The sequence below is a fragment of the Herpailurus yagouaroundi genome, unplaced genomic scaffold (genome assembly GCF_014898765.1).
Source record: "Herpailurus yagouaroundi ecotype Mexico unplaced genomic scaffold, PumYag 187, whole genome shotgun sequence".
Classification (NCBI taxonomy): domain Eukaryota; kingdom Metazoa; phylum Chordata; class Mammalia; order Carnivora; family Felidae; genus Herpailurus; species Herpailurus yagouaroundi.
In genome coordinates this window covers 966803-988509 of record NW_024412418.1, presented here as the reverse complement: position 1 = coordinate 988509, position 21707 = coordinate 966803, and the positions used below count along the sequence as shown (strand labels likewise).

Genomic DNA, 21707 nt, shown 5'->3' with positions numbered 1-21707 from the left:
GGAAGGGGCAGGGGCAGCTCGTGGCTCAGCCAGCAGACTTGTGTCCTCCGTGTTATGAGGGCAGTGGGACAAATGCCATCCCAGGGGCCTCTGCCCCAGGAAGGATGGTCTCCTCACGGTGGCAGCTCACCCTGGGAGTCAGGGCCCCTTTTGGAAATTAACCCCCGGAAGCTGTACCACCATTATGGGGGGAGCTTTCATGTCTGAGTTCAGGGCTTGCTGAGCGGTGCAGAGGTGGAAGGAGTTTGGAAGATCCCCTGGCTTGTCAGAGCTCCCTGCCCCCCCCCCACTCCACTCCCCCCCCCCCACCACTCCCCTGCCCCCGGCACTGTCACTGAAGCCGAAACCAGGACCCTGGATTCCAACCAGTGGAGTAGAGCGGTTGAGAGTGTGGGCTCTGGAACCAGAGAGCCTGGGTCCAAATCCCAGCTCCAACATTTTCTCACCGTGTCGTCTTGGGTAAATTACAAAACGTCTTTGTGCCTCAGTGTCCCCACTTTGCGGGCTTGCTGTGGGAATGAAATGAAATTAAATGAGTTCTTCTAAAGTATTGGAAGGGGCGCCTGGGTGGCTCAGTCAGTTAAGCATCTGATTCTTGGTTTTCGCTGGGGTCACAATCTCATGGTTCATGAGTTCAAGCCCCGAATCAGGCTCGGCGCTGACAGCACAGAGCCCTCCTAGGATTCGATCTCTCTCCCCCTCTCTCTCTGCCCCTCTCCCACTTATGCACGTGTGCTCTCTCTCTCTCTCTCTCTCTCTCAAAATAAATAAATAAACTTAAAAAAAATAGTTAGTAAGGGCAGGGCTGGGTCTCCTGTCCAAGCCTGTGGATGCAAGGCCCATGTTCTCCCCCACATCGTGCTGTCTGATGCAAATAGGATGTGAGCCACATTGGTCATTTTAAATTCTCCTGTAGCCACATTTTAAAAAGTGAAAACAGATGAAGTTAACATAATGATATATTTTAACTGAACCCATATGTCCAAAATATCATCTCAACATGCTGTCAATATAAAAAGTTATTAACGAGCTATTTCACAGTCCACTTTTTTTCTTAGCAAGTCTTCGAAATATGGTGTATACTTGGCATTTAAAGCCCATCTCAGTCTGGACCCTAAAGTTTCATCAGCAGTACTTGATCTGTATTCAGATTTCATAAAATTCGCTATGGCAAAGGTAGATTCACGTATCTAAGCAGCTCGAACGGTTTTTGAAGTTTTCCAACGACTGGATCGAGTATCAGTTTGTAAGATGACGTTTAAATGAACTGCGTTAAAATAAAATGAAAATTGCAACCATATTGGACAGTGCAGCACAACACAGTTCTCCATTTTGGACAAAAGGATCTCTAACATCTCCAGATTTCTACTCCTCTTGCCGCTTTGGTACATACGAACTCTTTGCATATGGTGAACCGCCCCCTGTAATGATAGACTGAGAGCACAGGACACATTTTCCATTTATATCGATAGGATATTGGAAGTCGTACGATGTAGTGGTTTAAGAGTGGCTTCTGAAGCCAGACTGCCCAGGCTCTACGCTTGCCTCTAATGCTGACCAGCTGGGTGGCCGTGGGTGATTTGCTTAACCTCTCTGTGTTGCAGTTCTCTCTGTGATGACACAGGGAGGCTGATAGTTCCCACTTCATAGGATAGTTTCAGGATTTGAATAGATACTACATGGGATTAAAGCGCATTGATAATACTCATCATCTCTGGGGCATACAGTGAGTGTTCATTAGAGTTGCCTTTCATTATATATTTTATCTAATTATAATGAAAGGATCGAAGGACTAGAAGAGACCAGAAAGCTATCAGTCTGTTGTCTTGCAAGTGAGAAAACAGGTCCGGGGAGTATAAAAGACCCATCCGAGGTGACACAGAAAGCCAATGATAGAAATCAGCCCGGACCCGCCTCCTCTAACACTCAGCCCCAGTGTGACCCCTCCACTCTGCCCCCAACAATCCTGACATTTACCAGAGAAGAGACGGCTTGACCCATGGAGCACACGAGCTCTTTGTTTCGCCTCCAGGCGTGAGTGTGGCTCTGGCTGACACGGCCACACTGGCCACGTGGTCTGCCGGACCCTCTCCACAGGCTCGGGTGAGCGGAATGAGTGGACAGCTGGCTTCAAACTCATTGTGGGGGCACCTGGGTGGCTCAGTCGGTTAAGCGTCCAACTTCAACTCAGGTCATGATCTCGTGGTTCATGAGTTCGAGCCCCGCGTGTCAGGCTCTGTGTGGACAGCTCTGCCCCTCCCCCACTTGGGCTCGCACTCTCTCTCTCTCTCTCTCTCAAAAATAAAGAAACACTAAAAAAACTCATTGTATTAGTACTGCGAGCCAACCACATGTTCTCCCCGAAAAAAAGGCCCACTTGTTTCTTTGGAGACCTTTGATTTTTAATTTGTCGTAGAAGATTTTAAAAATTTAAAGCAACCGAAAGAGAGAGAAAACAACAAAACTCGCCGTGTGGGCATATTTCCTGCTAGTGTTTTTATTTTTCCTATGCTTTTTTTTTTCCTGTAGTAGAGATCACATTTCATTTATTTATATCCTTTTAGCATCTCTTCTGAGCAAGGCACTGTGCCAAGTGTTGGGGATATGGAACATCCCTGTCCCTGTGACCCTTAGAATCTAGCGGGCCTGATGGGAATGAACAGCACATCACTAAAACCACCCTAACTGCATGCGACTGGGGCCACGGAGGGAAAAAGTCCAGGGTTCAAGGAGAGGACAGAATGGGGGACCGAACTCGGGCTCCCTCTGGGTCTCAGAAGACCTTCAGAAGCTTAAAGCCGGGCTGGGTGGGGTTCTCTCTGTGGGCCCCCTCCACATACGTGGCTGTAGCCCTCCGTCTCCACCCTGCCTTCCCCCAAACCGCGGCCCTGCAGCATCACCCTCTCGGCAAGCACTTATTACGTCTATGCTTTTCTCGGCACATCTTTGGAGCCTTCCGCTGGTGTTTCTCTCACCCCGTGTGCCTGGTGTGCCCAGGGCAGTGTTCTGGTGACCCCGAAGGGGCCTGACAGCTCTCCTCCCCCACTTGCTCTGACACTGGGCCGGCCAGCTGGGCCTCGGCCTCTCCTTCAGTGTCTACGCCTCTTCCCTTTCCATGTCCCCCAGCTCTCCAAGCCCCAGGGAGTCCCACGGGCCTGGGTGACACAAGAGGAGGACAAGTGTCTCTCAGCCTCCAGGAAAGGTGACTCTTCATTTTTCCTGTCCTCGGTCGCCTACATTTCACGTTCCCTTGGCATCTTCCCCTGGCTACCCTGTCCAGGGTCCTGGCCCGTTCTGCTTGGGGCCATCTGGAAAAGCTGCTGTCCGTCGTCCTGCGCTGGGGGGGTAAGCTTTTCTCCCCCCCGTCGGAGCCCTCCCCTCCATCTCTCATCCCTGTGGGTCCCTACTTTTGCAGAATGGGGAGGGGGGCACAACTCAAGATGATTTTGTGGGGCACACAGCATAACCGAGTTTAGTATCCAATAACACGGAGCCGCGTGGGAAGAAAAAGATTTAATTATTTTAATGATTTTCTCTTCGAGGCTCTGTCATTCTTTCTGAGCCTACCAAAGAGACCATCTTTATTCGATGATGACGCATCTTTTAATATTTCTTATGTGGCTTTCCTTTTAGTACACTTAGTTTCACAGTTAGCTTCCATTTGGGGCACGCCGTACTAAAAGTCCATTTGTGCTCTATATTCGCTAAGTTTGTGCACGTCTACCTCGGTACCTGATTTTATAGAAATGCATTCATACCACACATGGGTTCCTAAATACAGCCTTTTATCTCCTTCTTTCCTTGTTTGCTTTCTCTCTCTCTCCCTCTCTTCTCCCACCAGCATAAGGCTCGGCCCCAGGACCAGTTCCAAAATGTGAAGGGGCCCCCCCAGTGCAATAGAAAAATGTAGAGCCCCTTGTTAAAAACTGTTAAGAATTTCAAGATGAAGACAGCACTAAACCACGTCCAGGGAACCTTCTGAGTTGGGGGCCTGTGAATGCACAGGTCACTCGCCCATAAATCTGGCCTCCTCTGTCTTCCCCCCCACACTCTTCCCCATGTCCATATAATCGTACCAGTTCATAAAAGGTGTTTTTTTTTTCTTTTTGGCCATCGCTTTATCAAAGTTGTATCACATTACACCTCCTTCCCTGCATCTTGCTTCCTTACTCAACACAGGATGGAAACCCCTCCAACCGGTGTGTGTCCATTTCATTCTCTATAAAGGCGGCATCAAAGGACATGCTGTAAATGGGCCATAATTCATTCCATTTCCCCAATGAATGACCATTCACTCTGTGTCCAGTGATTAGCCCTCCAAGACACGCAATCCACACTTTTATAGTTGAGTATCTTAATGCTGTAAAGCAGATTCCCGGGAAAAGGTAACGGTTCCTTTTCAAATAAGTTTACTCCAGCAAAAAGTGAATCAAATGCAAAGAAAAGTGTGAAACGCAGGACCAGACAAAGGCAGAATGATGCCTGGGACGCACCGGTGCTGCGTTGGGCCCTGCTTGCCAGCCGAGGCCTGGATGCAAGGAGGGTGGGAGGGAAATTCTTCTTTTGTTCCTACAGGCACAGGACTCAGAGAACACAAAAGCCAGGATCCCTTCTTGGGATTGGGGGCAGGAAAATGCCTGGGACACAGAAAACAAACCCTTGAGAATGAATAAACTGCCTTGGTGACAGCTGTCCTTAAAGCTGGCAGGTCTAGGGGCGCCTGGGTGGCTTAGTTGGTTGAGTGTCTGACTTCTACTCAGGTCATGACCTCACGGTTTGTGAGTTCGAGCCCCGCGTCGGGCTCTGTGCTGACAGCTCTGAGCCTGGAGCCTGCTTCGGATTCTGGGTCTCCTTCTCTCTCTGCCCCTCCCCCACGTGTGCTCTGTCTCTGTCTGTCTCTCCAAAATAAATAAATGTAAAAAAACAAAATAAAACCTGGCAGGTCTACTCACTCCTCCATCAGACAGTCAATCAGCAACCACGGGGTTGGACAGCCTGGGACACAGGGCTGGTTCAGCTTTGAGCCCCGCCCTCCAGGGTTTTCTGGTCTAACAGAAAGCATGTGTGTTTTTGCACACGAAAGTGGTTTCCCAGACCCAGAGAGACACACGCAGTCGACCTAGGGCCCTACACACACACACACACACACACACACACACACACACACAGAGACGCTTGCACACAAATGGTCACAACCACACACTCACACACCCACCACAATCACAAGCACACACACGCCACAGCCAAGACCCCATTCCCCACCCCGGGCCCTGGCACACGTATTGAAAACTGTTACTCTGTGGCACTGGGACCATTGCTGTGGGAACCGGGATTCTGCAGTCCTAACCTCGGGGCGTCTGGATCCTGGTTCTGAATATTCCATTAGCCACGGAGTTTGTGCTCTGAATTCTGAGTCCTTTCCCCCCCCCGGGGGTCAGGCCGGGCAGCCAAGCAGGGAGCTGGCAAGGACAGGCAATTCTAGGCCTGATTACTTTCTGTCTGAGTGATGGAGTGGCCCACATGGGTGCCTACAGGAGAGCTGTGTCTGCAGGCCTGAGCGTTGGGTGCGCCTGGGCGCACGACTGGGTACGAGTCCGGAGAAGCTTCTCAGAATATGTAGCAGCCGTGCCTGAGTCTGCAGCCCCTAGATCAGTCAGGCCAGGCCAGGATGGGCCGGGGTAACAAACATAGGGTGAAATCTTCATGGCTTACCCCAGCAGAGGTTCACTTCTGGGTTTTTTGGGTTTTTTTGGAGGGTTTGCGTATGTTTTTTTCGGAGGGGGCACCAAGATGTGAACCGGAAAAAAGGTTTACTTCTTACACAAAATTCCAGTTGGGTCCGCATTTCCCTCCATCTTGTGGTTGCATCAGGGCCTCCAATACTGGGTCAAAAGAGAAGAAAGAGAAGGAAGGGACGAAGGAGGCTCGCTGCCTCTTCCCCACATCGGCCCATCAGCGAGCACACGCCCTTCTGAATGCAGGGGAGAGACCCTGAATGCAGGGGCGCTCCTTTGGGAGCACAGCGGCCCTGGCCACAGCCCTCCCTTTCTGCGTCTGCAAACTGGAATATCCCCGCCCAGCACGGAGCCCATTCCTCCGAGACTGTTCAAATCCAAACTCTGCTTTTTGCTCAGCTGGGGCGGGGGGTGCCTCGGGCCAATATCAGTTGGGGTCCCAACAGGAAAGGGGAGGCGCTTTCAAAATAGGAGACTTTGAAGGGGCTTATTTACAAAAAGACTATTTACGGGGGCGCCTGGGTGGATCAGTTGGTTAAGCATCTTCAGCTCAGGTCACGATCTCAGTTTGTGGGTTCGAGCCCCGCGTCGGGCTCTGCACTGACCGTGTGGAGCCTGCCTGGGATTCTGTCTCCTTCCTTCTCTGCCCCTCCCCTGCTTGTGTGTTCTCTCTTTCTCTCTCTCTCTCTCAAAAATAAATAAACATTTAAAAACACACAGAAAAACAAAAAGACTATTTACAAAGGATAAGGTAAGCAAGAACCAGAAGTGGCTGAGCTGTTGCCACTCTGGACCCAAGGAGACAAGACCAGGGAGTGGTCAGCGAGACCTGGAAGGAGAGAGTCAAGGACAGGAGGAGCCAGGGGAATAAGCACCTACCACTCCGCGCTCCTCCCTCCCTCCTACCTCTGCTGGGGCTCCCCATTGGCTGAGCCAAGCAAAAGCTAAAGGGCCCAGGGAGATGCTGATGTAGCCCAAACAGGTCAGCCCCCAGGGGGCCAAGAGGACAGGGCTCTGGAAGGACAAAGGGGTACCATCCGGGCCAGGCGATTGGTTTCTGTTCTTTGGGCCTCCCTTTCCTAATTTGTAAAAAGCACATGCTAATATCTACCTCACTGCCTGTTTGGAGGAAAATGGAATACTATCTGCAAGGACCTTGCGTAACTTCAGCCTTTGGCAAATGTTTCTCCGCATCTGAAAGCTCTGCAGTCTGATGGTCCCGCCCCCAGATGCAACGATTACCCAGAAGCCTGGTGTGAGTTTCTCAAACAGGTTTTCCAAACAACAATGTTCTTCCTGACAATAACATCCGTTCGAGTTTCTTCTGTAGGTCTAGTGTTTTATAGGTATTGACTCCTTTTAGCCTCACAATACCTGCCTCAGTGCTATTGCCAACAAACTGGGACTCTGACCCAGAGAGGGTAGTAGCCCATCCACGGTCACTCAGCCAGGAAGTGTGTCCCCAAAGCCTCCAGTCACTCCTCCCTGCTCTACTCTGATGTCTGAGCACATTTGCACAATTCAAAGGGGAAGTGGAAAATGCCCCAGAAGAAAGCTTGAGAATTTCCCTACCCTGAATGGAGGCAACTATGCCCAAGGCCCAGGGCCATGTCGTGTCAAGGTCCCCACGTAGCCACAGAAAGTGTCCCCTGTCCTTGAAGTCACCTCTGTGCCCTCTACCTCTGTGCTCACTCACCCACCGTGGCCACTGCTGGTTAATTTCAGGTCACCCGACTCCAACCCCATCCGGCCAGCCCAACACCAGCAGCACAGAGACCCAGCCCTTGGAGTCAGGTAAGGAAACAATCTTTCTGGGGCGCACAGCCAGCTTTCTGAGACCAAGCGGGGGGTGGGGGGGTGGGGGGTCTTGAGTGATGGGAGAGGAAAGACTTTTAGGGTATCAGGGAGGCTCCCTAACTTCCTGGCTCAGTGCCTGAGTCCTGCCATCACCTTCCCTCTGAGATCTTAGAACTGCCATCTTTGAAAGGCTACTGATAAAATGTCACATATGCTTGGGGCACCTGGGTGGCTCAGCCCATTAAGCATCTGACTCCCGATCTCAGCTCAGGTCTGGATCTCAAGGTCATGAGTTCAAGCCCCACACTGGGCAAGGGGCTTACCTTAAAATAAAATGTCACATATGGGAGGTCAAAATGTTCAGTAAGCATTTTAAGGAGACTTGCTGACAACAAGCTGAAGAACTCTTAGTGGGGGGGGGGGCGCTGCCAAGTGGGTCCTTGATTAACTCAACACATATTAAGCACCTACTCTGTGCAAAGCTGTGTGCTATCCTGAGGGTGTAGTCCTGGGCAAAAATAGGCAGGTGACTCCCCAAGGACGGTGTCTGGGTTACCACCATCCTAAGAAGCCCATCTTCAACCCCATCACCAACCCCATATCCATCCTCCAGGGCTTCAAGGTCATGATGGCGGCCTCAATGGTAACTCTCCGAACAGCAGAGGGGCCTAAGAGTGGACGCATGGCACCCACAGTACAAGGGCAGGGCCTGGCACCCAGAACTATGCCCTTCCTTCACACAAGGGTGCCCTGGAGACAGGGGCAAGAGAGGGAGGTTTGCGGGGACTGGACCCCTGGTTCTCTGTCACCCTAGATGGAACAAAGGCATCCTAACCTCTACAGTCACCCTCAGCCCCCGTCTCCGGACTCTAAGGAGAACCAGGTCAGGCCCCAAAGGGGGATTGGGGATGAACCAGCCCAGCCCCATTCTGCAGATGGGAAGGCTGAGGCCCAGAGCCCAGGAGGGTATAGTCTGAGGTAACACGGCAGGTCAGCGGTGGATCCCCTGGAAGCCGCCGCCCCCCACTGCCATCCCTGGGGTCTGCAGAGTCCCAATCGGTGGAGGTCTCAGCTGGCGTCTGGCACTTCCAGGAGAGCCGCTCGGGATCCGCCTGGTGAATGGGAGCAGCCACTGCAGCGGGACGGTGGAGGTCTGGATCCGACAGTCGTGGGAGCCCGCGTGCGGGGCATTCTGGAACCACAATGCCACCGAGGCCGCGTGCCGCGCGCTGAGCTGCGGCGGGGCGGTGGCAGCCGTCCAGCCCACCCTGCCGCCCTCGGAGCTGCCGCCTGGTCCAGGCGCGGGGAATGCCAGCGAGGCCCCGAACGCCACACTGGCCCTGGCGCCCGCCGTCCTGTGCAGAGGGCCCGAGTGGCCACTCTGCGACGTGGTGGAGCGTCCGTGCGACAGCGACATGAGGCCAGCTGAGGTCACCTGCGCAGGTACAAGTAGACCGTCATCTTGGCCCTGCCTGCCCTACCCTCAGGGCTTCAAGCCATTGTCCCTCACTCCTGTCCCCAGCCCTGGCCACTGGACCCAAGGCCCGCCCGCAGGACCCTCCCTTCCCCTACCCCCCCACCCCCCGCCGCCCGCCACCGGCCACCCGCCACCAACGCAAGCACAGCTGGTTCCCACACTGGTGGACTGCAGCACTGTCTCATTTCCAGTTCTGAGCAAGTCCTCAGATCTGGACGCCGGACCTCTCCCCCTACTGGATCTCCAGCTCCGCCACTGTGGTCCCCAACCTGACCCCTTGGCTCCCCAATCCTAACTGGGTCTCTAGCCCTTACCTACTGGTCCCGCCTCTGCTTTCGCTCAGGACCTCTATCTCTGCCCCTACCTCCCATGTGCATAAATATGCGAGGTTCCCTGTGTCCTTTAGCAGCGCGGCTCTCCAGCCCCAGGACCGCCTGCTCTTCGGGCTCCGCCCACCAGGCCTCTAGCCCCACCCACCAGCCTGCAGCTCCGCCCACCCAGTCCGCAAGCCCAGAGATTTCCCCTGTCCCGCCCACCAGGTTACTAGCCCCTCCCACCGGCCCCATAGCCCACCCACAGGTCCTTAGTCCTGCGGAGTCCCCCACGTCTGCCCACTAGGTCCTCAGCCCTGACTGGGTTTTCCAGTCCTGCCCACCGAGCTACCAGCTCGTCTCATCGGATCCACCGCTAAGACCACCCTCCCCCCTCCCCCCCACGCTCTTCCCAACCACCCACAAACCTCTTCTTCCCCAGAGAACCGCGCGGTGCGGTTGGTGGGCGGCAGCGGTCCGTGCGCCGGCCGCGTGGAGATGCTAGAGCGCGGCCAGTGGGGGTCGGTGTGCGACGACACGTGGGACCTGAAGGACGCCCACGTGGTGTGCCGGCAGCTGAACTGCGGCTGGGCGGTCCAGGCCCTGCCCGGCCTGCACTTCGCGCCCGGCCAAGGACCCATCCACCGGGACCAGGTGAACTGCTCGGGGACCGAGGACCACCTGTGGGACTGCCGTGGGCTGCCAGGAAACGGCTACTGCGGTCACAAGGAGGACGCCGGCGTGCTGTGCTCAGGTGAGCCGGGGGTCATCTACCCGCACTTACTGGGAGCCGGGAGGGATGACCCCTGCCGGAGCGAGGTCGAGTCCTCGCAAATACGGGGACAAGCAAATAAGAGACAAGCAAATAAGAGGCAACATCGGAGGGAGAGAGTGACAAGCGCCCTAAGAAAGCAAGCCAGGTGGAGTTTAGAGGGAGCCAGGACTCCAGAGTTGGAGGGTAAGCCTGCCCACCTCCTGGAGGAAGCCACATCGGTGGTGAGACTCTTCCCCGGGGCCAGCCGGTCACCGGGTTCAGAGCAGCAAGGGGAGCCGGACGGAGGAGGCTGTCAGCCTTCCAGATGAGGCCACGAAGCTCTGGTCCAGCCAGTGTTTCTTTCTACTTGTGCACGGGCATGGGGGCTGGGGAGAAGGGGTCTTGGTAAATAGGGATTCTGACTCAGTAGGTGCGGGCAGGGCTTGAGAGTCTGAGTTTCTGACCAGATCCCACGCCACGCCGATGCTGCAGGTCCACGGACCACAGTTTGAGTAGCAGAGCAGCATGGGCCAGTGTAGATGCAGCAGATGACCCCCGGGGGATGTGTGGGCAGATATAGACGGGGAAGGACACGGATTCTGGAGACTGGTTGGCTGTAGGGTGTTTGCATCCATGAGCCAGGCCTGCTTGGGGGGGGGGGGGTTCAGCCCAAAGGGTCCTGACCTGACTCTGCCCCCACCCTCACCCCCCGCACCTCTCCTCTGCAGAGTACCAGTCCTGGCGCCTGACTGGGGGCGCCGACTCCTGCGAGGGGCAGGTGGAAGTACATTTCCGTGGGGTCTGGAGCACAGTGTGTGACAGTGAGTGGTACTCCTCGGAGGCCCAGGTGCTCTGCCGGACCTTGGGCTGTGGGACCGTGGCCACAAGACTCCAGGGGCTGCCCCATTCCCTGCCGGGGAAAATGTACTACTCATGCAAAGGGGAGGAGCCCACCCCCTCCGATTGCTTCTGGAGGTTCAACAACCCCTATCTCTGCAGACAGTCGAGGGCAGCCAGAGTCCTCTGCTCAGGTATCCCTCCTCCCCACCCCTACCTCATCTACCCCCAGATGTAGACTAGGATTCCACCCGAATCTGAAGCCTGAGAACTGGCAGGCCAGGGACCATGGCTTGGACTAGGTCAGGAATGACAACTACTGGCCTTCCAGGGACCGTTGCCCTTACCATGCCCAGGGAGACACGGCTAAATAATCAGGGCACTCTTGCCCCCAGATTCCTCGATCCAGCCCCCAGATCGTGACGTCCAATATTTGGTGAGACATTCCTACATGCTAAGCAATGGTCTCTGTTGACCAGAACTGGCTCAAGGACATGAAACCAACTGCTATCCCAGGGCTGGTGGCATAGAAGGATAACAGTGGGAGACACTAATGGTAACATCAGCGACAGAGTCTGGGGCCCCCATCACGTGCCAGGCATTGGGGAGCACCCGGTGCCGCTTATTTCCACTAAGCCTCATTTCCCCACTAAGAATCGGACTCTGCCATATTTCGCCAAATCTAAGGCGGCATCGGGAGGTCACAGTTATTGTTTTATGTACCATAAAGGACAACAATGCTGCCAAAATAAACTCGTGGCACGCCATCAGTTGTAGCAATGGATGGCATCGCCCCAATTTCAGAGGTGTTAAACTATGACAAAGCCAGAGCGTTAGACCCAGAGAAACATGGCATTAGGCGTCGCGAGGGAGCTCAGACACCTGTCTACGAAGCCTAGCTCCACCATTTACCCACTGGGGCGGGGGGGGGGGGGTTCAGTTCCATGACCGTGTGGTTGCCGATCCTTGCCCTTTCGCAGGGTAGCTGGGAAATCGGGTGATATCCACCGAGGGACTTTGTAAGCCCCATCCCTTACCTGTCAAGCGATAATGATAGTGATCGTAATGTCGGCTCCCCAGCTCCCGGGGCCAATGTGCAGAACGAACCCAGGACTTGACAGAAAAAGAGATTTGGGGTCTGTAGCAGATTTTACAGAAAGAAAGGATCATTCTTTTCTCATCAGCCTCTTACTCTAACCCAAGAAACTTCCCAGCATGAAGTTTCCTTAGTGTGGGGGGTGGGAAAGGCAGGTTTTCTTACCCATATGCACCCCCAAGTTCCAGGTCACTTGTCTGTCTTGCTCAGTTTCTAACACAAGGACTGGCACACAGTAGGTGCTTGGTAATACGTGTTGAGTAAGTGATCGGTGCTTTCTGACAGGCTCCCGAAGTCTGCTCAATCTGTCCACTTCTGAAGCCCCTGCAAGCATTCAGCCGGTCACTGTGGGTGAGTGTCGCTGGGGGTGCGGTTTCTCAGGGAGGTGGGTGCACTCCTCCCACGTCCCCTACCTCCAGCCGATGGACTTGCCGCTCCCTCCGCCCCCTCCTTGTCCCCGGGCTCCATTCTGTGGGTGCTTTTGCCCCTCTCCTCTCCCCTCCCTGCCGTGTAAGCTCCCCAGCTTTCCCGAATCCTGGTATTTCATGGACAGGAGCCCACTCTCCTGTCGGGCAGGAGAACAGAGCTGGAGAGAGCCAGCGCTGACCTGGTCTGACACGGGCCAGTGGTAGCTCACAGTCAGTGGGTTAATAACATCCCGGGCACCGATCCAGAGCTTTGCCATCATTAGTTCCCGGCCCTGTGATGCTCCTGGTGTCCCCATCGGGGAGGTCTCATTAGAGCCTTTACCCGGAGAAAAAAGCTCGCGCTCACAGGATGAAGACGCAGCCAGCCGGCATTTGGCCGGAGTTTGCATCCAAGGCTCTGATCTGAACCAGGCTTGGTCTGCCCGCCAGCTGTGTGTAGCTTGGCTGACTTCCAGGAAGACTCCTGAAGCTCAAAGCCCAGCCGTGTGTCCCCTGCTAGCTGGGTAATGTTGGGCTGAGTGTCTCTGAGCCTCAGATCCCTTGACTATAAAGTAGGGATGATAATCGCCGTAGCTTTCTCCTGGCTTTGCTGTGAGTCTCCAGTGAATTCATTTTTCTAAAGCACTTAGAACAGGGCAGAGCACACGGTAAGCACTGTCGGAGCATTAGATGTTCTCGTGATTATTTAGTTCGGGCACGGAGCCCCTTGGCAGCCCCGGGATAGGCAGGGGGTTCACCGGCTGGGTGCCGTCCCCTGCTTCCACTGGAGGAAGGTGGACAGGGGCCTGGGGACGGAGTGGAGGGGCACTAAGTCGACAGACAACTGGCGATGGATGAAGGCACAGAGAGGGAGTGGAACGCTGGGAAGGGTACGGGCTGTAGGGTGAACTCCTGCCAGGACCCCAGACACCCACTCGCATACTCTCTCTCTCTCTCTGAGGTCAAGGTGGGAAGCCTCATCAGCCCTCAAAGAGCAAAGAAAGATCCACATTCTAGCCCTTGGCCCCACAGCCCTGCCTTCAGCCTGTCCCTCTGGGCCCGAATTCCCTGGTCTCTTCATGGCCCCCGCAGCCCAGCCTCCCTCTTACACCCACTTCCTGCTGCTAAACCCACCTCCCACCCTGGTTCAAGTCAAGCCCTTTGCAGATGCAGGGGAGGGGAAAAAATGAGAACAGGGAGAGGGTAATTTCTTGGCAGTGGGGAGCAGTCACTATGCCCAGCCAGGGGGTCAGGATGCTCGCATCCCACCAGCCCCCTGTGGTGCTGTCACTACCCTGCATCCAGCCCTGTGGCCTAACACCGAGGAGGAGATGAGTCCCGCCTCTCCTCTCTCGAGGGTTCCAAGCACCTGCCTCATTATAGCCTCTTTGCAGGCTTTGGGTTCTTTTTTAGCAGGGGTGGCACCGAGAGAGGGGTGAAGACAGGAAGTCACATCAGGGCTGCGGAGCTGGGAGGTCCAGAATCACGGCCCTCACCTCTGCCCTCAGGGAGTACGTGTCTGATGGGAACGATGCATCCAGGGCACAGAAAGGACATCTCGCCCTCCTGATGGTCTGTTCACTGCCAGAGGTGGCTCCACGTCACCTTCTCTGGAAAGCCAGCCTCGGTGTCCACCTCCCACCCTGCCCTACCAGAGAAGGCCCCTTGTAAGGCCTCATGCCTGCCCATACCTCCTTCCCAGTAAGCCTGGCGCCATACTGGATTGAGTCAACGTGTTGATCTCCCCACTAGACAGTGGCCCTCAAGGCCTATGATGCCGATGTCGTATTTGTATCCCTAGAGCCTAGTGGGCACACAGTGGGCACTCAATGAGTACTGAGCGGGTGGCCAGGGGAAAGGCTCACTCAGCTAATTGTTCATTCAACATTTCTTGGGCACCTCCCAATATAAAGTGTCTAAAAGCAGATGGGGACATTTGGAAAAAAGAAGAGAGGAGGAAGATAAGTCCAAAAGGGAAGTAAGTCGGCTGCAGAGATGCTGGAGAGGCAAGAAGTCTATGTCCGTTCCTCTTTCTGATGTGGGGTTCTTGCTTCCAGAACCTACTACGATCCAGAAAGCAGAAGCCTGGAAATCGCGAGAACTAATGCTTTTCATCCTCTGCATCATTCTGGGAATTCTCCTCCTTGGCTTACTCATCTCCACAGCCTTCATCTTCTTGAAAGTTAAAGGAAAATACGGTAGGTGCAGAGTTCTGGGAGCCACAGGAAAGGCCCAGAGAGGGAAAGCAGCAGGCCTGAGGTGTGGCCTTCTCAGGGGGATGGGGGCCTCAAGGGACTCAGCAGAATGGAGCACCATCCAGCAATGGCCACCCAGCCCAGACCCCTGGGAGCACCTCCCGATGGGCAGGATTTTCCCAGCATGCCTGGCAGAAGTGGTCCATGGGAGGACTAGACTGTGTGCGTGCGTGTGGATTTGAGGGAGAGGTGGGGAGAGAGGCATCTCCGTGAGAACAGGACCAGCTAGACCGGGAGAGACCAAAAAGTGACTTATAGCATCTCTGCCTCTCCTCTCTCAGCCCTGCCCATTATGGTGAACGACCAGCACCCACCCACCACCACCCCAGAGGGTATCAATAGCTATCAAGATGTTCCCATCACCATTTCCAAAGAAGAAGGTACGATGTCCACCACCCTGGGAGTGAGGAAGGCTGGGAAGGACAGGAAAGGAATCCTTTTTTGGAGAGTCAGAACTGTGTAGGTCAAAGCAGCACCCCAGTTGGAGATGAGACCTCAGCCAGCCCACTGGTGCCCGTGGGACCTTGAGCATGTCGTGCCTCGATCTGGGCAGAGGACCCTCCAAGGCAGTCATTCTAGACTAAGCTTTAGAGTTCTGGAATAATACAGGGCATTTCTCAGAGGAAAGTTCTGCCCTGCTAATTGGCTGGTAGGTTTGTGATATTATCGCCTCTTTCAATAGCCTCAATCAGCCTTCCTGCAGAGCCCCATCCAGGTTTCCTGGAACATAATTTTATTTCATTTTTCTGAATGAAAAAAAAAAAAAATCAGATCAGTCATCCATCTTTTACAACATAGGGATTTATACCTCTTGAAAGTCTTGTAAAGGAACTCGAGTTTCATTGCATTGCATTATGACTGTATTAAATCACCTTTATTTGAAAGCATTCGGTGACTGGAAAAGCAATACAAAACTCAGCCAAATTATATACATATTCTCTCTGCACGGTATCAGTGTATTTGAGAAGAGACTATGAATACAGAACTTAGCACATAAGTTGGGCCCAGATCATTCGCTCACTGAATGTTATGGTCTCGAGGTTAAGAGCCACACTGCCTGCTTCTCTGGGCAAGCTGAGAACCTCCCTGTGCCTCAGTTTCTTTGGCTATAAAAGAGGGACCGTAATGCACCTACCTCACAGAGTTGTTCCGAGAATCCAGACGAGATCATGTTTTAAATGTTAGAACAGCGCCTGACATGTAGTGACTGCTCCGTGCTTGTGAAATAAACACGTGTTGTTAGTTCCCCGTGTTTGAAGTGTGGGCGGGGGGGGGGGGGGAGCTTGGAAAACCCTGGCTGGATGGGCTTGTACAAGATGGGCTACCCCGTGCTCTCCCTGCCGCTCTGTCTCTGGTCCCCCCCACCCATGCTCTCTGCTGCCTCTCCCTGCGCCTTTCTGCCCACCACTCCCCCGTGCCCCAACTCTGCTCTCTCCCCAGTTCCCAAGCTGCCCATCCAGGTCCAGGCCCTACCCCCCAAGGACTCGGACTCCAGCTCGGACTCAGACTATGAGCATTATGACTTCAGTGCCCAGCCTCCCGTGGCCCTGACCACCTTCTACAGTGAGTGCCTGGGCTCCCGAGGGCCCACCCGCCCCTACCAGGGAGAGGGCCCATGTGGCTGGGGACCCTCCGTAGGTTCCATCTGGTGACCCCTGCATGACATGGGTTGAATGCCCCTTCTTACCCACTGGATCCACGGCAGATGGTCCTACACTGAGGCTCTCACAATACTTTGTGACCCTAGAGACCTCTCCATGGCTCCAACTTCCTTCTTTCCCACGTTTGTCTCTGGCCACGCGGGGTCTTAAGACCCGCCCCTCGACATTCACCGGAAGGTGGCCGTGGCTGTGTTAGACAAGCAAGTCCAAGCAAGAGACATTCATTCAGATGGTTTCTCCCACACCCCTTCTGTGTCCCATTCTGCCCGTCAACCTGGCACCCTCCCCTCCCTTCATGGGCAAGCCCAGCTTGAACCTCTCAGCCGGGTTTTCCAGCTTTCCTTCCCGCCTGCTGGGGATAGGACGAGGAAAGACAGTGCTTAAGGCAGGGCCCACGCAATGCTGGAGGTTAGAGCACAGAATCCCATGCCTATTGTGAAGTCCCTTGGGAGCTTGTCAAACATTCCCCGGTTCTCCCCGGGACCCGCCATATAAGCGAGGATGGGAATTTGGCTGTGTGTGACGGAGGTCCCCAAATGACAGCATCCTAAGAAGTCGGCAGGGGCCCAGGCTCCTCCTTTCTTGCTGCTGTGCAATCCCTAAGCTGTTGCCCTTGTCCACATGGTCCAGCCTGGCTCACTACAACATCCACACTCTGGGCAGCAGGATGGGAAGGGAAGGTGGGGCATGCCCTACCCTAAAAGGCAGGATGCCAGAGATGCCCACATCACGGCCACCCACATCACCCCGGCTGGAACTTAAGCCCCCCCAGCTGTAAGAGAGGACGACAGACGAAACCTCTGTCCCAAGCAGCTGTGTGTCCAGATAAAGGCCAGAGGGGAGAATGGATATTGGGGACCACCGGTTGCTTGTGCCCCACCCGGCACACCAGGGCCTATGGGGTGGGAGGTGGGTGATTCCACTTCTGCTCTGTGCCACAAATCAGCATTTGGGAGCCACCGGGATGAGGCATCCTTAGAGCCTGGGATTCTGAGCCCAGGCACGTAAGAGGCAAGACCAGGAGTCCAAAATCTTGTGACATTGTGATGGAAATTCAGGGGTACCGGTTCTGAGAGAGCTGACGGCAAGGTTCCAGACCCTCAGGTCCTTAAGACTCAACAAATCCACATCTCTCCAGTTCTGAAACAGGGAACTGGATGTAAGCAAGGCTTCCACTCCGGAAAGTTCTAGGTGCTCCTAGAAAGTTCTAGGTGCTCCTAGAAGGCACCGCCTGCCCCTTTCCTGCCCAGAGTCTCCAGGGCATGAGCGGAGAGCCCAGGACTCTTCCTATTTCCTTAAGGAGGAGGAGGGGCAGCTGGCAGGCCAGAGGGGCTCGAGGCACTGGGGTCTCTGGCCAGAAGCAGCCTGTCCCCGTGCTGGTTAGCGATTGAGGTTTGGGGTCTGGCTGGACAAGAGCCTGGGGTGTGATGGGAAATGCCAAGCCCCTCGGTACCCCTGGGCTTGTCCTCCTCCACTGTTCAGCCTCAGGGCCCCCTCCCAAGTCCCGAGGCCCACCCGCCCCTCCTCCGGGCTCCCAGGACCAGGAGGTGGACCTTCACCCCTCCTCACCACCGCTCTGCTTGTAGATTCCCAGCGGCACCGGGTCACGGAGGAGGAGATCCAGCAGAGCAGGTTCCAGATGCCTCCCCTGGAGGAAGGTGAGTCGGTGATACGGGATGTCGGCCCCGACCGAGTTGAAAGCCCCCTTGATGCATTGCCGCTTCTTTCCTCACCATCCTCCCTTTCCTGGCCCAGGACTTGAAGAGACGAGTGCCTCCCAGGTCCCACCCGCCAGGGCTGGACACTACGTCGCAGACACGCCCTCCCTGGGCTCTCAGCGCCACCCAGGAAGCAACAGGGGATCCAGCACGTCCTCCGGGGAGGATTACTGCAACAGCCCCAGTAGCAGGCTACCTCTGTGGACCCCTCAGGTGTTTTCTACAGAGAGGAGCCCCTTCTTGGAGCAGCCCCCGAACTTGGAGCTGGCTGGCTCCCAGGCTACCTTTTCAGGTAAGCTGGGCCCAGGAGGACTCTGCGTGTACCCCGGCCTCCCATCCCGTAGCCGGCCTGGCTGGAGGAAGCATACAGCCGGAAGCCCTGAGCCAGGCTGAGTTCGGGATCCCAGCCCCAGCCCTGCAGCCACTTGCTGTGTGACCTTGGGCAAGCCTCCACCCCTCTCCGGACCTTCATTTTCTTATTCGTGGCCAAGCCAGGGACTTCACTCTTGTGAGTCGGGAGGGCCTCCTAGCCCTGGCAGCTCGTGAGCTGGCTGTCCCCAGGCAGAGAGTGACCGGCTCCGGGGCTTTCCGGCAGGGCCCTCGGCTGACGACAGCTCCAGCACCTCCTCCGGGGAGTGGTACCAGAACTTCCAGCCGCCGCCCCAGCCTCCCTCGACGGACCAGTTTCAGTATCCAGGTGCCAGCGGCAGGGGAGGTGGGTCCCGGAAGGGGGGGATGGTCAGGGGCAGCGGGTGCACGCGTAGGGGGATCTCTGGATCCATCGGATCCATCGGCCCAAGGGGAAAAGAAAGGAAGTAAAATGAGGAGGTGGGGAACATGGATGGGGATGAGACAGAGAAAGACTCAAAGAGTGCCTGGAGAGGAAGTGAGCTCCCCATTAGCGGAGGCATTCAAGCAGAAGCAGCCGATGGTCCCTTGGGGGGGGGGACACTGAGGTGGTGGGTGTCTGCCAGCACTCAGTCGCCCAGCTCGTCCTGTGCAAACTTGGGGACTGTAGCCCTACACCGCACAGACGAGGCTCTGCCTTCTGGGCTGACAGGCCAGCAAGGGAGCTGGCCGCGACCAAGAACATACAACGGGAGTCTCATCACTGCACACCGCCCGGCATCACAGGGGAGGGGGCGGACTCGGACCCGCTCGGCTCCGTCCCATGCGGCAGGAGGGGCGGTGACCAGCCTCCCACTAACCCGAGCCCCCTGGCCACACAGGATCCCCCAGGCCCCAGCCTGGTTCCACTGGCAATGAGGACTATGACGACATCGGGGCATCCTAGGCCGGGCCCACGAGAGGCTCCGGCGACTCCCTTCCGCTGGACTCCTGCTCTACCTGCCCCCGCTCTCCCACCCCGTCCTCCCAGCTCACCACCCCCCCCCCCAGGGGGCTGAGAAGCCTCCCCCGGCGAGATGCAAGGAAAGCCCTCACCTTGCATCGCTCAGTCTCCGTCCATCAAACAGAAGCTGCTGGCCCAGCCCTCCCCCGGCCCCAACAGCCACAAGGTGGAGGGTGCTGCCTCGGAGAGGTGGTGAGCTCTCCGTCTCAAGGATGAACGGGTCGCCTGGGCCACCACTCAGCAGGCTGCAAGGAGGGGCTGAGCTGAATGACTCCTGAGGCCCCTTCGGGCCCTCGGGCGTCTACGATGCGTTTGCTTCCCCGGGTTCTCAGACGACTCCGGGCCCAGAGGTGCTGAGAGAACAGAAACAGGCCCCGTCCCAGCGCTGCCCAGGGACGCCCCATGTGCAGGGGCTGCTGGGCTGCTTCGGCAGGTGGATTCTGGGGCTGGGGGTGGCACACCCACTGGCCCAGGTTGGCAAGGGCCCGGGCATGGAGTCCAGCCTTCCTGGGAACCGCCAGCTGACCGCGAGCGGGACGACTGACCCTCCCCCACGACCAAGGTGCTGGCGCCCGCAGCCAGCCCAGCCTCTAGAGACCCTCGGAGCCCACCGGGGCACAGCCCTGTTCTGCGGTGACCGTCCCTGGACAGAAGATCCTTATTCTAAGCTTCCCATGGCTTACGACGATGGCCCTAGCCCAGCTCCCCCATAGACCCAGAGCTGGGCACCAGTGCCCACGGCAGCAGGAGGGGCCCAGAGGCTGTGCGAAGTACCTCGCGCCCATCTGTCTGCTTGGATTGCTGGGAGCTTCCCCGAGGAGCATGGGAATATACAGTGTCGCACCCAGAGCCACAAACACGTCCCGGCAGCCTCCAGAGAGAGGCCCGAGGGCTCGGGGCCGGCTGCTGGTGTCCTGTTCCGAGTGTCCTGAGATTAAAGTAATTGCTGAATAAAAATGGGGCATTGAGTGACAAGTCCTTGAACTCTCGCGCGCGCGCGCGCGTGTGTGTGTGTGTGTGTGGAGGGCGGGACAAGGTGGACACAGACATGCCCGTGAGGGAGGTCAGTGGCTGCGTCCCTCTCTTCTCTGCCCCACTCGGCCGGCGCTGGCTCAGTAGCTCCACGGGTTTCCAAGGCAGGGTCATGTGATTGACGCTCAGAGCTGCCGCCGGGCAAAGAATCGCTCCCAGGCCCGGGGGAGTTGAAACGAGCCTGGCATATGCCCGGAGGGGACGGGTTGTGGAGTGGCTTCGTACAGAGGAATCCTTTCCCTCCGTCAGCCCAGAGGCCGCGATTTGGGCCCAGTGGCAAGGGCCAGCGGCCGGCTCTGCCCCGGGGCTCAGGTTTCCTCCCAGAGCAGGCAGATGGTACAGGAGGCTGGGCTGTGGGTCCTGCCCAGCGGGGCTGACGAGGGCCTGTTTTCCGTTCACTTGTCCCAGACTTGGAGAGAAAGCGAGCTCTCCCCAGGGCAACTGTCACAGGATGTGGTTCCCGGTGATGGCCCCCTTCTGGCCCTCTGAACCCTCCCCAGCCTTCGGGTTGAGGTGGGGGGGTGGGGATTTCTGGGGGAGGAGTCAGGGCTGGGGTGGGCCAGGACAGAGTCCCAGGGTGGTGTGTGAAAGTTTTTTGTTTTTTTGCAGCCTGGGTTCAAATCCCGTCTCCTCCCTGTGTGGCCTCTGGCAAGCCACTCGGCATCTCTGAGCCTTTGCTGTGAAGTTCATCTGGAAAGGGGGCATGGCAGTGATACCACACAGCTGGCGGCCAGGGTTAGCGGCTTAGTTCTTTCTCAGTGGAGGTGAGAGAGCTCCTTAAAAGGAGAGAGGGGGGGAGAAGAGAAGACAGCCACCAATCCCTGGGTCTTAGCACCCTCTCGTTTTCCAGATGAGGACGCTGAGCCCCAGGAGGGAAAGGACTCGCCCAAGGTCACTCAGAGCATTAATAGCCAAGTCACAGTTCAGCCCTATCCCACCTACGCGCCCCCCCCCGCCCCGCCCCCGCCGCCACCCAGGACTCAGACAGGGGGTTGTTGACACCCTCTGAGTTCTGGCTCCTCTCTGACGAGAGCCACCTCCCCATCCCCGGCCCCTTCTCTGCCCACACACACCAGTCTGAGAGAAAGTGGGAAGCTCTGAGACGTGTCTCCCTTGCCCCCTTGCAGCCTGTGGCACCAGGATCACACGCATCAGGGGGACTTTCTGATGGCTGGGGTCCAGAACCACAAGGCCTCCTGCGCTGGGTGATGGGGGCTGCTCCCAGAGCCGGCCTTCCGCAGCCATCTCCATGCCTCCGGGGGACGTGGAGGGTTCC

General features: G+C 56.4%; 1 protein-coding gene across 3 annotated transcripts in view; it reads left to right on the top strand.

Annotated features, from left to right (window-relative positions):
* CD6 (CD6 molecule) overlaps positions 1-20374 on the top strand; it is a 39920-nt gene extending 19546 nt beyond the window's left edge. Inside the window, exons 2-13 of one of the 3 annotated variants that reach the window (XM_040494998.1) lie at positions 7461-7529; positions 8625-8975; positions 9763-10074; positions 10803-11105; positions 12293-12358; positions 14472-14612; positions 14951-15049; positions 16110-16232; positions 17917-17988; positions 18086-18340; positions 18644-18745; positions 19278-20374. In XM_040494998.1, coding sequence (XP_040350932.1) covers positions 7461-7529; positions 8625-8975; positions 9763-10074; positions 10803-11105; positions 12293-12358; positions 14472-14612; positions 14951-15049; positions 16110-16232; positions 17917-17988; positions 18086-18340; positions 18644-18745; positions 19278-19342 — 1958 coding nt within the window. In that variant the 3' untranslated portion in view covers positions 19343-20374. Of the gene's footprint in view, positions 1-7460; positions 7530-8624; positions 8976-9762; positions 10075-10802; positions 11106-12292; positions 12359-14471; positions 14613-14950; positions 15050-16109; positions 16233-17916; positions 17989-18085; positions 18341-18643; positions 18764-19277 lie in introns of all 3 variants that reach the window. The other 2 variants (XM_040494997.1, XM_040494999.1) reach the window with 2 other exon arrangements.
* Positions 20375-21707: the final 1333 nt, after the last annotated feature.